Genomic DNA, 17,346 nt, shown 5'->3' with positions numbered 1-17,346 from the left:
CACTGTTGAGTTTTGCTCAGTACTTTAAAGTTCCAACATCATGAATTTCATAGTGTTATTCATAAACCAATACAAAGTAAGACGGATCCGTGGCGTAGTGTTTAAAGCACTCAGTTAATCCTAATTAAAAATCAGATTTATCCACAATAAGACAACTGCAACTTCCCAAATTAGCTCATCTTCGTACGTAACGCAAACCATCCTAAACAAATATTTGCCCGGCGAAAGTGAATCACTTCCCTCGCTCTAAAAGCACACACATCTCCCCACATGCGCTCACTACATCTCCAAACCTTCCTGGGAGGACATCCAATCCCTATTATTTCTGCTCACCACTTTCATCCACTGCAGCAGTGTAACATCCTTGTTTAGTCCTTATTTTATGGCCCTGTAAATGAATTTACCATTCGTGCACCTCCACCACGCTCGTGACGGGAAAAATCAACAAGCCAACCGACCAACCGGAGTGAACCGGACAGCAGCGTCACACTAGAACCGGGTGGGGTCCAACTATTTTAACCTGTGTGATTCGACCTGGTGTTCAGGTCCACTGCTCTCCACCCTCTTCGGCACCCATCCACGTGGAGGAGGGTGAAAGAAAAATAGAACCCATCATCCGGGCGCATTCCGACAGCCAGCAGCTTCAAATTCTCATAAAAAGGTCCTTATCTGGTGGCTGGTGGTGCTCTCGCCAACTTTCACCTACGAACGACCTGCGTTGGAAAGAGGATTGGACAAAGAATTCTAATCAGCTTCCACCTCTCCGATAGCTACTGGAAGAAAACAGTAGAATGCGTGAGGGAAAAAGTAACACATGTTGGCTGAAGGGAAGCACGGGGGGATGTCAAATATTCCAAACACGTTGTCATCGACCGAAGAGTAGCTTAGCGTCTCTAGATGAAAGACAGAAGAGTTTTGGGTGACTCACGTGTACATTACAGCGATGTGGGATGGGGACAAACATGCTGGTACCTCCCGATAGTTTAGTCTGTAAAGAAGTGGCATACCATGCCGAAATAGGTGGGATCGATTGCTGATCTTCTCGAGGAAATTTCTAGTTGAATATTTTCTCGATTCGTATGCATATATTAATGGAAAATGGAACAATAGGCTCTTTTCATGCACCATCAATGTAGAGTGCGCATGGCGATTTTGAAAGGAAATGTCATCCAATCCATTTGTTTACATCTTAATGACGATTTTCAAAACTCAAAATAATGTACATTTTATAGCACAACTTGCAAATGTTATAGCTGAAGTATCCACACATTGGGCTACAAAATACACATTGAGCGGAATACCTAGCCCTGGTCCTCACAAGTTCCTACTTCACGTCTCCCCGAGTCATATGATAACAAAAGACTACCAGCTAAAACATGGACACAGCTGGGTGGCTTAGCCTGGGCAGTGTTGCCAGTCCAGCAATAGCAAAGTGAAGAGGTGCGACGCGAACACTGGCGCGGTAACCATAGTACGGTGATAGAGGAAATGCTTCACCAAACCCCAGCGTCTGTTCATCATTCTCTCAACATACGTCTGCATGACGCTCGTTTTTATTGTCTAACTGTTAATTTTAATCGTCGATTATTTTGATGTTTTTTGTTGTGTAAATTTACCATAAATTCGCAACTTTGGTTTTACCCGTACTGCTTGGTGATAACGATCCTGCCGCGCGTCGAAATTATCGGAAATCCTTGGACAGGCCGCTGCAATTCGGTAGTGAATTCTGTTCGATCGATCATCCAACAAGCAAAGCAACAGCCATTACCCCGTTTCTGTTCCTGACGAATCACAACAGACAACAATGGCGAAGAAGCAGTGCAAAGAATGCAAATTGGAAGTGAACGATCTCGAACCTATCCGTTGCGGCTTTTGTGATGCCTCTTTCCACATTAGCCAACAATGTTGTGGATTCAATCACCGTGCCAACCGAGACCTATTCTCACAAGGAAAGGCAATGTCTGTTTGCACTGATTGCCGGTCCGTGCTTGCTGGTCGGAGTATTAAAGACTACCTCGAAGATACACTCAAAGCCCAGAGTGCCTCTTCTGCGGCTCCAGACAGCTCGAATAACTTGTCGAGCCAAGTACAGTTACTTGCCGAGGCGGTACATAAACTGGGCAAGAAAGTTGATGATCTCGTGTTGACTGATTCGACTGATTCACAAGGAGATGGAAGCAAAACAAAAACATTGCAGAGAGGACGAAAGCGCCAACGGGTGGAGCAGATCGACTCGTTGACTTCAGATCGCGGTACAAGAGCCATCGACTTCAGCGACCTGTCCATCAGCTCTATCGTGCCTGCTGCAATCCCCGCCAAATTCTGGTTGTATTTGTCGGGGTTCCAACCGCTGATCTCCCCGGATGATGTGCAGAAAATTGTGATGTGATCCGCTTGGTTCCGAAAGGAAAAGATGTCTCGAACATGTCGTTCGTTTCATTTAAGATCGGTCTGGATCCATCGTTAGAACAACGTGCGCTGCTTTCGTCGACTTGGCCGGACGGACTGGTATTCAGGGAATTTGTGGACCAGCCAAAAAACTCTCGCCAAACTTTGAACTAGCCAGTGGACAACGATCGAACACCAATTTGGAGCTCTGTACTGCGGACGGTGGGAACCCTAGGGTTCCCATCACAGGCGAGTATTGTTTTGTGAATTCGTCTCCTCATACACTCAACCGTTTTATGTTACAGCCTGGTGTATCCCCAGTCGATCCTGTATGGCTTTACTACCAGAAAGTCCGAGGTGTTAGGACTAAAATTGACGACTTGCTTTTGGCTGTTATGGAGTGCAATTACGACGTCATCATACTGACAGAGACTGGATTAAATGACTGCATCGATTCTCTGCAAATTTTCGGATCATCGTTCACCGTATTTCGCTGTGATCGCTGCCGCAGGAACAGTGATAAATCGAGCTTCGGAGGTATACTGATTGCAGTCCATCACCGTTACCGTTGTACTCAAGTTCAGACGCGCCACGGTGAAAGATTGGAACAGGTGTTTGTTGATGCTGTTATTGGTCGTAATCGTTTGCTGATTGGTGCTGTGTACATGTGGCCTCCGTTCGTGAACTGTGTGACAGCGCTTCGTTTGATGACCAGGTGCTGATATGTAGTGATTACGACCAGCCCCGCCTACAGTGGTTGCAGAATGCAGACGGTGAGGTGTTTCTGGCTGCAACGTCAACTGTACCTCCAGTAAGTGCTGCTATGATTGATGGAATGGATTTTTTGAATTTGTATCAAGCTATCTGTATTCGTAACCATTCTGATCGAACGCTTGATATAGTGTTTTGTTCGACCAACTGTGGGGTAACCGTAAATGAGGCTGCTGTTGCATTGTTGCCTATAGATTTGCACCATCCTCCGCTGGAAATGTTTCTTCTCGTTCAAGCCAGGTACCAGATTGATGATCCGCAATGATTGGCAAGATTGACTACGGCACCTTTTTACGATTGACTAGGCTTGTCTGAATTGTGAGGATGTTAAAGAAATGGCTTCAAACTTCTGCTCTATTATTCAACAGTGGTTGCAGAGGAATGTTCCACCCACTAGACGTCCATTTTCGCCTGCCTGGAGTACGCCACTGCTGCGAAAGTTGAAACGTGAGAAAAATGCCAAACAACGTAAGCATCGTGCTCTACAGTCGTCTGACACCCGATCACTCGATCGCCAATGACCGTCCCTGTCCCCAAAAACCTTTCTGCAGTAGCTGCAAAGCAGACAACCACGGACTGTCTAATCGCTCCTGCCCGAGTTATAAACGGGAGAATGAAATACAACGCATCAAGGTGGACAGAGATCTTTCGTATCCAGACGCAAGGAAAATGTACGAACAAGGCAACGGAGGCAACTCCTTTGCCAATGTCACAAACGCAAGCACGCAAAACGTCGGAAAATCGATGAGTTGGCGAACACGGTCAAAGAAAAGGACACTATTATCGCCCAGCTGCAAGCCGCACTCCAGTTGAATGGTTCTGGAAACACTGCCGCTGCCGCCGCAGTTAGCTTAGCCTCAGTCAATCCGTCTTTGAACGCGATTAAGGCGATGATGAAGAGACAAGCCAAACATTTCGAGTCCATGGTCCAGACCATGATGACCGTCATGATACAGACGCAACAGAAAGTACAGCAGCTGGAATCTACCATACAGACCCCCACAAGGACCTCCTCGAGCCGACCGTCGTCCTACCTTCAGCCCCGTCATTACCTTCGCGGACCACCCCGGAGAAAGTTCAACCGTGTCGCAGAAAGCTCCCGAGAGAGCAGACGATTCCATCACCGTCTTGAGTGATGGCTCGATCTCGTCGGGATCCAGCAGCGATGCCACCATCACGCCAGAAAACAGCCCACACCTAAAAACCAGCCGCAAACAAGAAACCCCCATGCCATCGACTCCCGCTACATCCATTGAACAGCCCTCAACCTCCTGGTCACCCCCCTCGCATAGCCCAAGCTCCCAAAATCCAAAGATCGACTCTCGCCCGTACTTCGCCAGCCTCTCCGGAAAAAGCCACACAAATGAAAGAAAAGTGTAAGTAGTAAGTTATACGCTGACTACTTTCAACGGCACCTCGACCCTCTCTATTCACCTTGACAACTCTAATGGTCACCTCAACACCTCCATCAACTGCCAGCCACGGTCAACCGTGTCTGTTTTTGGCCTCGGGTAGCCGGGGCACCGTTGAACCGGAAGCTATACCCCAACCGGAATCTTCGGACACCCCTCGGCGCCCGAGCCAACCAGTCGAATTAACGAGTGCTTCGGGCACGCAGGGCACCGGCAGTGCGGACGTCATAACCCCACCGGAACTGCCGGATCACCTCTGCGGCCCGCGGACGAAGAAACCAAAGAAGAGCCCAGCGATAGCCCCCGGTAGTTGGGGCCCCGTCGGTGCGGACGCCATTTCCACACCGGAACTGACGATAACTCCCCTTCGCCGGGGGATATCTGGAAGAGGGACGCACAAGGGCGGAAACGCTCATCCCCCTATGGACGACGAGGGAGTCAAGTCTGCTTCAAGTATCGGGACGGACAAGGGCTCATCGACCCATTCTCCGAAGGACTTCGAGGGACTCGAACACGCTGCTACAACAACGACCGAAGCTGCCAAACCCAGTACGCCATCATGTAATACCTCTTCTCTCTCTGTTGGGTCATCCCTGTCCTGGGTGGGTGGAACTTCTACACCTGCCCTTGGTGGGGCTCTGTTTCATTCAGCATACAACATCAATCTGTCAGCTGGCTCCGACTATCACGATGGATCGGACACCTACGATATAGATCTACCCGTCGACCAGAGTGGCAGTCACCGTCGCGATGACACTAGCTCCACAATCACAGCGCGCTCGTACCCCACTCCTACCTTGCCTAAGCCAGTAAACTTCATCCTGCAGTGGAACATTAACGGGTTCCTGAACCACATTGGTGATCTAGAGCCACTTTGACCCTGGGTCATTGCACTCCAGGAAACTAACAAAGCGACAACAGACCAAATGAACCGCTCTCTAGGCGGTAAGTATACGTGGACAGCTAAACGGGGAAACAACTTCCGGTACTCCGTGGCCATCGGGGTTTTGAAGACGATACCCTTCCAGGTTGTCGATATGGACTCCGAGCTTCCCATACTTGGTGTCCAGCTGGCGGCACCGGCGAACATCTCCGTCGCATGTGCATACCTGCCATGCGGACGGCTGCCAAACCTGCACGATCAACTCAGCGAAGCCATAGCTAAACTACCGGAACCGCGCATTCTGGTTGGGCATCTGAACGGGCACCACCCAAGCTGGGGCTGCCCCCGCTCCGACCCTCGAGGTGTTCGACCAGGGTAACACCCAACACACATTTTCGGGAAGGAAGACATGGTGATTCTGAATGACGGTGTGCCCACGTACTTTAACGGGCGGCATACTTCTGCCATCGACGTCTCTGCTGTCAGCCGCTGCTTTGCCGGAAAAACTCAGTGGAGCGCGAACACTGATCTCTATGGTAGTGACCACTACCCCATCAAAGTTCAAATTTCGACCGCCATCTTCCCGATAACAACACGGAGGCCCCGATGGCGCTATGAACAAGCGGACTGGGATAGCTATGGTGAAGCCTTTCAGTCCTTGTTACTACAGCGTAATCCGAACAGCATTGAAGACTTTTCAGAAGTGGTATACGAAGCAGCAACAGCAACCATCCCAAAGACCAGCAGCGTTCCGGGGCGAAAAGCGCTACGCTGGTGGAATGAAGATACGAGGAAAGCCGTTAAAGCCCGGCGTAAAGCACTTCGCCGTGTAAAGCGCCTTCCTATCGGACATCCCGATCGCGAGGACGCTCTCCGTCACTACCATGAGTCGCACAATCAATGCCGGCAAGAAATCCGTGTCGCCAAATGAACCAGCTGGACGAACTTTCTGGAAGGAATGAATTTGTCACAGTCTTCGGCCGACTTATGGAAGCAAGTCAACGCCCTTAGTGGGAAACGGCGCATGAAACCGCTCCACGTACAGATTAACGGTGAAGCAGTTTCTGACCCTGCAATTGTAGCGGACGAACTCGGCTCGTACTTTGCCGATCTCGCAGCCATCGAGAAATACGAAGACGTCATCCATTGCAAGTTTTTCTGTTTCTTCTGACGCTGGAAACTCGAACATCAACCAGGCATTCTCCTGGCAGGAATTGCAGCATGCCCTCCGCTGCAGCAACGGAAAGTCGGCGGGTCCCGACGAAATCGGGTACCCTTTACTCAAGAGGTTACCAACGCCAGGCCAGCTACGGATGCTGGAGCTTTTCAATAAGCTCTGGCTCACCAACTCGTATCCAGCGTCGTGGAAAGAGCTCTGCGGTTTTATTCGGCGAAAGGGTCATCACTTGGAAAAAAAAATCATTCAACCGTACATTCCTGCATCGTTCGGAAGAAGGGGATCTTTTCGGGAATGATCGAGGTTACAGCTGTCCAAAATGCGAAATGTTGTGAACACTTTCTGAGTAACTGCTTCCAAGCCATCGGGAGAGAATCGCCTGGAAGAACACTGATTCGCACTGCGCAACTATCGAAAGATAAACAAACTTTGACGTTTAACATTTTGTAGGCAACATTGCCGCCATTAATGCTGCCTTAAATCTGAACGGATTGGGATCAAGCAAAATGGCTTTAGATGCATACAATACATTCTACAAGTTTTCTTCATAGAAGCCAATTCAAACCCATATGAATTTGTTAAGGATTTCTCGAAAGCAAAATAATTTTGTCACAAATGGCCCATTAAAACAACCTTTATGCCTCCGCCATATTGCAATTATTTTGTTTGTTTTTTACAATCTTCGATTTTCAATCTATATTTCCTTGGATATAACTTTATTTTAGTTAATTTAGCAATGAGAAATATTTATAATGCAAAAATCATGGGAAACAAAAATCTCGGCTAAGCTTAATGATCGATCGGAAGAATATATTTTATTTTCTTAATGTAAAGTAATAAATAAAATCGATGTTTTCCGTGGGTGGACTCAAGTTTTTCGATGTTTTCACATACATTTCACATCAAATTTTACATGGCACGTAAAACTAGGCCACTTCATGAGAACTATTTTATAATTTTTGGAAATTCTGCAGGATTTTTATACGATCAGTTTTTATTGTAATTATTTTGATAAGATCGGATGGTATTTATGAATCCTTGTTTATCTTGATTGTTGTTTTTCTAGTGAACTTAGCTAGTGGCTAGGGTAAATGGCTCGGATAATCCTTTTAATTGTTGCCAAATAGTATTTATTGTAGCTTAAATACGGTTTTGAAATGGATTTCAATGCGTTTATCGTACAACCATTTTGCAGTAAATCAATCTTGAAGAGCTTGGAAAATACACCTTTTAGAACCTTCTCCAGGGTGGGCCAACTAGTCAGATTCTAGCATCAATGAGGTTCTGGAGGATGCATCAATGGCAAAGCAGTCTTGACCAGGGTTTTATGAATGTTGTTTTATAGTAGCTTTGTAGTATTTCATAAAACTTAAAATGTTACTTGGGATGAAAACTGATTAAAAATGGTTCTGTTGATGTTGAAGGGGATCTGCTCGAAGAGAAGACAGAATGACTTTCAATTGAAAGTGATGGTTGACAGCTTCGTCGTCGCTTGACGATTTTCGATTGAAAGTGACTTTGTTGGGCCCTGATTAGAATGTTTGTTTTATTCGTATTAAATGATGTGAAATACACAAGTGGAAGAGAATACGAAGTACTTTACGAGAGCAGCACAGAGAGACGATGTTTGATGTTTAGTCTTTGCACACTACTACACCATTTAAATCGAATGAGCGTGAGCAAGAGGGAAACAGATTAGTGGGAAAACAAACCGTCCGTTCATCCATGTATGCTACATAGAGAAAGGCAATTTAACGTCAAAAAACTCTATAATCGTCTCTGGAGCCCCAAATTTTCTCTTTCTCGTTCTTGCCTACTGAACTGTCTGTTTGCAGAATCCATGTTCAAGGGAAGTGACGTGCAAAGGTGAAGACAACAAAATTAATATTAAATTATTAAAGCAAATTTGGATCGAAACAAAAATCGAATAAAAAGGATCGATCCACTCGATTTTTGTCGTATTTGAGATCGATTAATCGAACCAAAAGAATCGATCTTTTGTGTTTCGATCCAAGATCGCCCATTGCTAGTTGGGACACCCTCCAGAGGGGCGTCCCTTTCTCAGTCCAAAACGGATTCCTTCGCAACAAAAAAAAAAAGTAGTGTTAATTTCTGTTCAATATGATGCACATAAATGGAGCGTCACATATCATATACGTTTACATTATATATCATGTAATGTTTTTAATTCAGGGTGGCCAGATTATTTTTTTCACTATCGGTAGGTTCTCAAAACTTTTATCGGTAGTTATCGGTAGGCCGTCTTAAGAAGGCTTTCTCGAAACATGAAAGTGCGATTGACTCACAGATGTCGAGTGGGTGAAAATGGTAATGACGCTTTGATATCTGTCAAATTGCATGACATTTTTTTAGTACATCATCAATTTTGTAATTGCGGATCTTAAAACTAGGTGTCGCATGACCAGTTTTGGATTTGCTTTGATTCGCCAATTTCGGACTTTCGAACCGATGTTTTTTGAATAGGATAAACGCATCAGTATTGGCCATGTTCCTATTTTGGCCACCTTTTGACGATATTTCACGTTGTTTACAATTTTGAGATGATCAGTTGCGTTCAGTTTGTTGGTACAAATCATATTCAACTGTGTATATGACCACAAAATGCACGAATATTGTAATTTAATCGGTTTTCTGATGTGTGGCCAAAATAGAAACCTACGATCAATACTGGTGTACTTCCCTTATACGATTTACTAGGTGTCCGACTTTCTATTAGTTTTAAACAGAAAGAGATCAGTCATACAGCCATCGAGCTCAATGATATGAGAAAAGGCCTAAACGTAATGTGGGCGGAAGCGGAACGGAAACGACATCAAGATGCCTAACCGAAGTCGATTTGATTATAACTAGTTTTCAATCCGCCAAGTGGGCTTACCCAGATCGGGCTTTTCCGCTGCCGCTGCCGTTCCGCTTCCGCTGTCATTGCGCTTGGGCCTTAATTCGTACCCCTAAAAAATATGCGAATATTAACAATAACAATTCAGTGTTCACTCGGCTGTCGACAGAAGCAGACCACTCTCAATGTGTGTCACCCGATCGTCTGTTTACTCGGCAGCAACCATTGCACACTGGGGACAAAATCGAAACAATGTGTTAAAATTCAATAACTTCGGTGCTCGCTGGAACAAGAGACTAAAAAATAGTCATTATTATAGAAAAAAGTCTCAGAAATCGATTGGAGTGGGTTTCATCTTGGGCACGATAGGGTAAGTTGGGGTTTTTCACAGTTTTGCCCTAAAATTGCATTGTTATTTTGCATGATTTGAATGCTGTATCTCAAGATACCGATGATATAGACGGATGATTTCTTGAGCAAAATTGATCAAGAGGTCAAGGACTGTATGATGATGGACAGAAAAATTCGTAATTCTTCCGCTAGGCGGCGCTAGTGAGCATTCGATGTGTATATGTTTGTGCTGCTGTATCTCAAGATCCTGACTATTTAGACGGATGATTTCTTCGGCAAAGTTGATAAGGAGGTCAAGGACTATTGGATGATGGACAGAAAAATTCAGAATTCCCCCGCTAGGTGGCGCTAGTGAGCATTTGAAGTTAATATGTTTGTACTGCTGTATCTCAAGATCCTGACTTTTTAGACGGATGATTTCTTCGGCAAAGTTGATAAGGAGGTCAAGGATCAATCCGGAATTCTCTCGCTAGATGGCGCTAGTGAGCATTTGAAATAAATATGTTAGTGCTACTGTATGTTCATGTATTCTTCTTTGTGTGTGTGTGTGTGTGTGTGTGTGTGTGTGTGTGTGTGTGTGTGTGTGTGTGTGTGTGTGTGTGTGTGTGTGTGTGTGTGTGTGTGTGTGTGTGTGTGTGTGTGTGTGTGTGTGTGTGTGTGTGTGTGTGTGTGTGTGTGTGTGTGTGTGTGTGTGTGTGTGTGTGTGTGTGTGTGTGTGTGTGTGTGTGTGTGTGTGTGTGTGTGTGTGTGTGTGTGTGTGTGTGTGTATGCGCGAGCCACGTGTGTGTGTGTGTGTGTACTTATCCAACGGAACATTCAAATGTCTTCTTCATCGCTCTCCTCGTTAAGTCATCATCTTCTTCGTCACTTTCCTCGATGAGTTCACGATGAGGCAAGCTTTGGGTCAGACCTAGTCAAAGCTTCGGTCATCATGTCGGTCAAATTTTCTTCCAGAGACGTTTTCCGAGCAAGATGTGGCCGAATGAATTTATAAACCTTATGGCAACGTTCACCGGACTGCTCGTCAACAAAGTTCATGGTATAAGGCTGGATGTTTCAATTGAAGGAAAAGAAAACAAAACATTTATGATTGTGATTCGATATACTATTAAATCTAAGCTTACCAATTTTTCAATGGAATTTGCTAGATGCATGTATGGATGGCGGCAGTTTCATTAGGTATGGGAATTCATTGAAAATCTGCTTTTCAAGAGAGTGTTATACAACTCCATAAGTTTGGTAGGATCCAATACTCTAGAAGAAAGCGCCAGGCAACTGATGAGCCGCAGATTTTCCACCAGGTCCTTGTGTACGCCGATGATTTTTGCAAACTTTCCGGGTTCTGCCAATAAACGGCGGGCCATATTGCCGTTATTGCAGCTTCCGGACCCATATCAAAGACAAATCTTCTTCTAATCGCGGTTGATGCTATTGATTATTTAGTAACATGAACAAAAACAGATTTCATCAGTAGTATGTCTTGCTTTTCATTCAAGTTCAATTTAAATTGGTTTGGAATCCGTTGTTTTTTGAAAATTTAGCTCTTCGCAAAACAGGTACAATTTTTCCGAACTGTTAATTTTTTTAATGTTCGGCGGTATCGTATTAAAAACGTTGCTTTGTTAATTTTTGCTGCTTTCTAAAATTAAGCACGCCCAGGGATCCTTACCTCGAATATGCTTTCAAGCCACTCTGCATTTTTCTTGAAAAACCGATCCTTAATGTCGGTTTTTGACCATCGCCGATTAAATTGACCAATCCAGTTTTTAACACCTTGCGCAACAGCCGCAGGTGCTTTCCACAGTGCCCTATACACAAAGTCAAGTAAACGGTTTTTATCTCGACCAGATAATAACCTGATATAATCAGGTCATTACTGTAGTTTATATTTTAATGGATATTAAGAGACCAAACTTGCTTATATGTATAGGAAAAATCCCAATTTATTCACTTATGGTCTGACCCTATTTACACTCAATATGACTACCAATGATATTATTTAAAAATTCTCACGTCATTTGATGTGGCACATGATTGATATTAAAAAAGTCAAATCTGGCCACTTCCCCGGTGCAACCCGGAACATATCCGGATTCAGCAAATCTGGTTCAGGGTACTAGATATCATTGTTATTGAACTTGTTTTTGAATTCTGATGTAATTTATTGTGATGGGTTTTGAACTTACTCATAAGCTGGTTATTTTCCCTGAGACATTAAGAACTTGTTCCGGCCGTATCTCCGGAATTGTATGACCAGTTTTGAAACTATTCCGTAGCGATCTATGTAATCATAATCCCGAGCAAAGTAAAATATCAAATTGATAACAAGTTCTATGACCCGGTCATCACTTTTTGATAATGTCCTGCAAAATACCTCAGCGGCGAAACCTGCCCAAATGTCATGTAAAATTAAGTGCTCCGAGGCTTAAAAGTTCATTACTCAACGAAAAGTACGTTGAATTGAGCTGAACTTTGCGTCTATTATGACTCAATTTTATGTCAAAATTGATGCTCGTATATGCCAGTCTCAGGGCACCTAAATTTACAGGGTGATTCGGAATAACTGTCACTTTTAAAAATTATCATAACGATTGAACGCTTGCATGATTTTTTGATATCAGTATATTCCAGATATACTACATATATAACATTCAACTAAGCATACTTTAATTCAAATCTCTCTCGCTTTACTTTAAATTACCAGCCACATTTGTCTCGAAAATGAACCACAGCTTGCACACACGTTTTAGTTCCAGCCATTTTGGAGTCCTGGCGATGCGTCTAAGCTCTGATATTGGACAGATTTTCCACGCATGGTCGCTTTTTACCTCTTTAACGATGTGAAAAATAAATGTTTAATTCTTTCGAAGAGATTTCAGTTTCTAAAAGATAACACACAAAATTATACAGATTTATGACATGCTTCATTTTCCCGTCCATGGCTGCTTGAAATCGAAAACGAATGAAATTTCAAATCCTACTATTAAAACAAGCTGATATTTGTACACACTTTAAAACAAAAATACTTGAACATATACCCATTTTACCCATTGAGAATTCCATATTTGTGAAATCGGTGACAGTTATTCTGAATCACCCTGTACATGAATTTTTCTAAGTGTGTAGTGGAAAATGCCATACAAATTCCACACAAGTAAATGAAAACTACACACTTAAAAATAACTATTTTTACACGAGACGTAATCCATCTATGACGGAAATTATCGAACGTAAACAAACATGTCATGTAAAATTAAGTGTTCCCAAACAGAAACGTACGCAACTCGAAGAAAATTACGATTGATTGAATTTATTTTCTCGTTTCTTTCAACTGATTCTTATATCATTTGGGCCACTTGCATGTGTCAGTCTCAGGGCACGGAAATTTACATGACTTTTTGGTATAGTGTGTACGTTGTCTCGCTTCACCTACTTTTTGGTTCCTGCACCATAAGCCCGGGATTAGTGAGACGAACTTTGTGTTGGGTTCTTTTTTCTTACCGGATACGTTGGATTGGACCTGCAAAACACATCACGTTCGATCAAACTGACTGACTACACCGTTTGAAAAATTCATTTAAATTTCTGCGAGATATAGCGCACATAAAATTAACGCTAGATTTGGCATAATTTTACGCGATATTTCGTGTAAATTTAAGCGCAATATTGCATAAATTAGCAATATTGTATTCAAGTTTGTAAACGATTCCACTGTTTATGCCAAGTATAGCTCAAAATTAATCGAAAAGAGATTTTACGCGATAGTTAAAATTCAGAATTATTTATAACAAGCAGATAAATAAAAACCGCAGTAGAGTAGATGTTTGCATATTGTTTGGCTTATTAATGTCATGCCGAGTTCTTATATGTCATCATTGCATGACATTTGACGAGTTTAGTCACGTTAGCTCCGTAAATATTAATATTTTCATAGATTTCTTGAGTTCTAAAACGGTATGAAACATCCATTTCCGACTTCTACAAGTTACGCTATTTCCGGAAATATCCATATTGTATGGTATTTGCAGATTCAAATTATTCTAGTACATCGGAAGTCGTTAACTTGTATTCCAAAATGGCGTCGAACATCCATTTCTGGCATCTACATTCCACACCGGTTCCTGAAATATCCATATTGTATGGCATTTGACGAGTATTTATAGAGTTCTAGCATATCGGAAGTCGCCATCTTGGATTTAAAAATGGTATCGAACATCCATTTCTGGCATCTACATTCCACACCGGTTCCGGAAATATCAATATTGTATGGTATTTGTCCAGTATTCATAGTATTCTAGAATATCCGAAGTCGCCATCTTGGATTCCAAAATGGCGTCGAACATACATTTCTGGCATCTGCATTCCGCACAGGTTCCGGAAATACCCATATTGCATAAAGTTTGACGAGTTTTCACAGTTTTATAGCAAACATAGGTCGCCATGTTGAATTCTAAAATGTCGTCGAACATCCATTTCCTGCATCTACATGTCACACCGGTTCCAAAAATACTCATATTGTGTGGTATTTGACAAGTTTAATTGTTTGCCTAATCGTGCGGGAGTCCTTCATTTACGCGAAATCCGCGTCGTGGATCGCTGTTTTCCAACGCTCAACCCGCGCTAATATGACTGCCGATATAGAAAAAAGATATCATCGAGATGAATCGTATCATACGTATATATTCCAAGCGCTGCGATCTCACATTGGAAAGGAAAATAATGTGTGTGCGAAATGCTTCCATCTGAATTTACAGCTCCCGGAGTTGGCAATCAACTTGACCAGAGCAGAAGGAATGAATTTAAAAATCGGCATCTGCAAAGCAACTGCACAAAGCACAATGTAACGTAGAAATGAAATCTGACTGTTTTTAGATCCCGTTCAGTGTGACTGTTTTTTCATCAAGTGAATGCCGATCACTGCGAATGATGAATGCGAATAATGTATAAGTTCATGCAGTCACAGGCAGAATGCGTTCCTTGTTCAAGCCCTGATCCTAACTCATTTTTTCCTTTTTTTCAAGATCATCTTCGGTGGACAAAGCCAAAAAGTGAAAAGGACAAAGTCATGCTTTCTCGAACTTACCTTTCAACCCCGAGGGCAACGCAGTTCCAACCGATGACGATGACGTCGACGAGGAACTCGTTCCGTGTCTCAAAAGTACTGCGGCTCGGTCCAAATTGACAGCTGCTGTGTACGAAGACGTCGTCGACGTTCCACTGCCTAGTGCCGATTGACCACTTCGTAGATTACCACCGGTGGTCGTCGATGAGCTGACTGCACTCTCACTTCCCGGACTCGGTCTTCTACTGCTGTGCGCTGCTCCCGAACGGTGACTGGAACTGACCGCCGACGATGGCTGGCGATGATGGAAAGACTGTTGACGAGGATCGGAGGAACTGCGACTTGTGCTGCTGCTGACGGTCGATACGGAAACAACGGTGGACTCTCTTCGCATAACAGAAACGGATGCCGGAGGTTGTCTTTTGCTCAGCGACACCGGCGAACAATCCATACGAGAACGAAGATCTTCAGCACCGGCGGATCGTGGGTCGTCTCGGATCTGCACCTCAGACCGGTGGTGCATATCAGACGGTTGATGCTGGCAATCTGCGACGTCCTACATTTCCAGCAGACTTTCGACAGTTGATCTGGAAATTAAAGGAGGAAAAACTCTTTAAGAATTCTAAGAATCGATTAATAAACTTCCCATCACCCAGCTAATCCCACGAATCAACCCGCCCAATTCCAGATCCATTAATTCAAACTTTCCATTGCAGAACTCCACCCCCACGCCCTCACCAAAAACTGAGTTTTAATTCTTAAAACCCCAAAAATCGATTTTTACCCTCCACACTATAGCAACGACCGACTTTAAGCCCATGTTGATACCCTCTTCATCCCGCCATTTCCACACCCCATTAAAATCTCTACCGAACGATAATGACATTTACGCCGAACTGTCTCATGTTGTTGTTGTCGAGGGCGACGCTGTTAAATTGAACTCCTCCTCGAAATGGGCAGCGCAGCTTCGCATCCCGAGCAAACAAAAGCCAACCGCTTCCAGTTCGTTTTTTTTTTGTTCCTGCAGAAATCAAGAATCCCTACGGGACCACTACTATCCAAGCCCGGATGGTTCCTGACCATACTCAAATGGTAGCAAACCACCGACCGACGGCATCACATGTGTGCCGACGGAGGGTTTCCTTTGCATACACTTTCATAGTAGATGGGTACCTTACCGATGTTCTAATCCCCTTTTAACCCTTCGTTTTTTCCTTCATTTAAGGTTCTGTGAGCGGAGCAGCGGTCGGGTTTCGAAGAAATTATACGCATTATTATGATAATAATCAAATTTGAAAGGGTAAAAACAAAAGAAATCGATGCCTGCCCGCTCTGCGTCGCTGCTGGCTGGTTGATGCGGCGGAGGGTGTTTTTACCTTCGATACGTAATGGTTGGTGGTGGTTCATCGGATGCGTATGAGTAGACGACGTGTGCAGGTCGGCAGAGATGGTGCAGTGATGTCTGCGTGTTGATTAGGAAAAGTCGGGAAGGGTCCGCTGGAAGGTGGAGGTGATTTTAATGTCGACACTAGATAGGATAGGGAACTTCTTCGGCATAAGCACCTATTTCCGTCAAATGGAGCAGAAGCATCAAATATATCAATGGTTTTGACTTGAAAGGAAAGTTTGCATCAAAAAGTACAAAACAATGTATGTATAAGAAGGCAGAGTATGAATATTGACAGCCATTTTTTTCAAAAATAAAAGAAACGCTGCTAGCGAACCCATTTCGTATGCCTTCGTTCGTATGCCGAAGTGCATTCACTGTATTTGGACGAAGTTGAAGCTCGTATGACTGAAATAGAATCAAGAAGTAGAGTTAGATTTTAAATCCAATTTAAATGAATTTGAAATCATCTTTTATAAAAAAAACATTAATTTTTGTGTTCAAACTAGTTCGAAAAAGAGAGTTGAAATTCGGCTTGTGCTTAGTATGACGAAAATTAGATCTTAACCCTCGGTACCCTTCGATTTGGATACAACCCTTTGCTCGTATGCGTGTACGCACATTTCATCTGGACAAAGTTGTTGGTTTTAAAGATTTGAAACCTGGTTCGAGGGATTCTTGTGCCTGTAGGTACTTTCAGTTTGACAGGAAGAGTGAGTGTGAAGCACTTGTGATGTTCCTCGGTCGGAAATGGGGAATTGATTAATTATGCGTATTTGTGCGTGTGCTACCCTCTTCAATTTGTATGGGTAATGGAAATTAATGGATTCTGGACATGAATGTATGAGGACTGAATGCTTTAGCTTTCTTCTTGCTCTTGGATTTTTACACTTCCTATGCGAGCATTTTTTCGGCTACCAACTGAGTCTTCTTTGAAGCAATTGACCACTTTGTCAAGCAGTTTTGGTGTGACTTTCTACCAGCGATTTCACAAAACTGGACCAACTAATTTCTATTTTTTTTTGTGAAACGCACAAATGTTGGCTATTTTTTTCGAG

The 17,346-nt window shown here is 43.5% G+C and overlaps 1 protein-coding gene across 2 annotated transcripts in view; it reads right to left on the bottom strand.

The window, feature by feature from the left end:
• The window catches only part of LOC135705234 (suppression of tumorigenicity 18 protein-like), a 78,813-nt gene that overhangs the window by 38,417 nt on the left and 23,050 nt on the right, over window positions 1–17,346 (bottom strand). The window contains exon 2 of one of the 2 annotated variants that reach the window (XM_065226844.1): window positions 14,923–15,488. In XM_065226844.1, the coding sequence (XP_065082916.1) occupies window positions 14,923–15,424 (502 nt within the window). In that variant the 5' untranslated portion in view covers window positions 15,425–15,488. Of the gene's footprint in view, window positions 1–14,922; window positions 15,506–17,346 lie in introns of those variants that run through there. The other variant, XM_065226843.1, reaches the window with a different exon arrangement.

Source organism: Ochlerotatus camptorhynchus, unplaced genomic scaffold, assembly GCF_037179485.1.
Source record: "Ochlerotatus camptorhynchus isolate MF236.1 unplaced genomic scaffold, CSIRO-AGI_Acam_v1.1 ptg000262l, whole genome shotgun sequence".
NCBI classification, from domain to species: domain Eukaryota; kingdom Metazoa; phylum Arthropoda; class Insecta; order Diptera; family Culicidae; genus Ochlerotatus; species Ochlerotatus camptorhynchus.
This window is presented reverse-complemented; position numbering and strand designations above follow the sequence as displayed.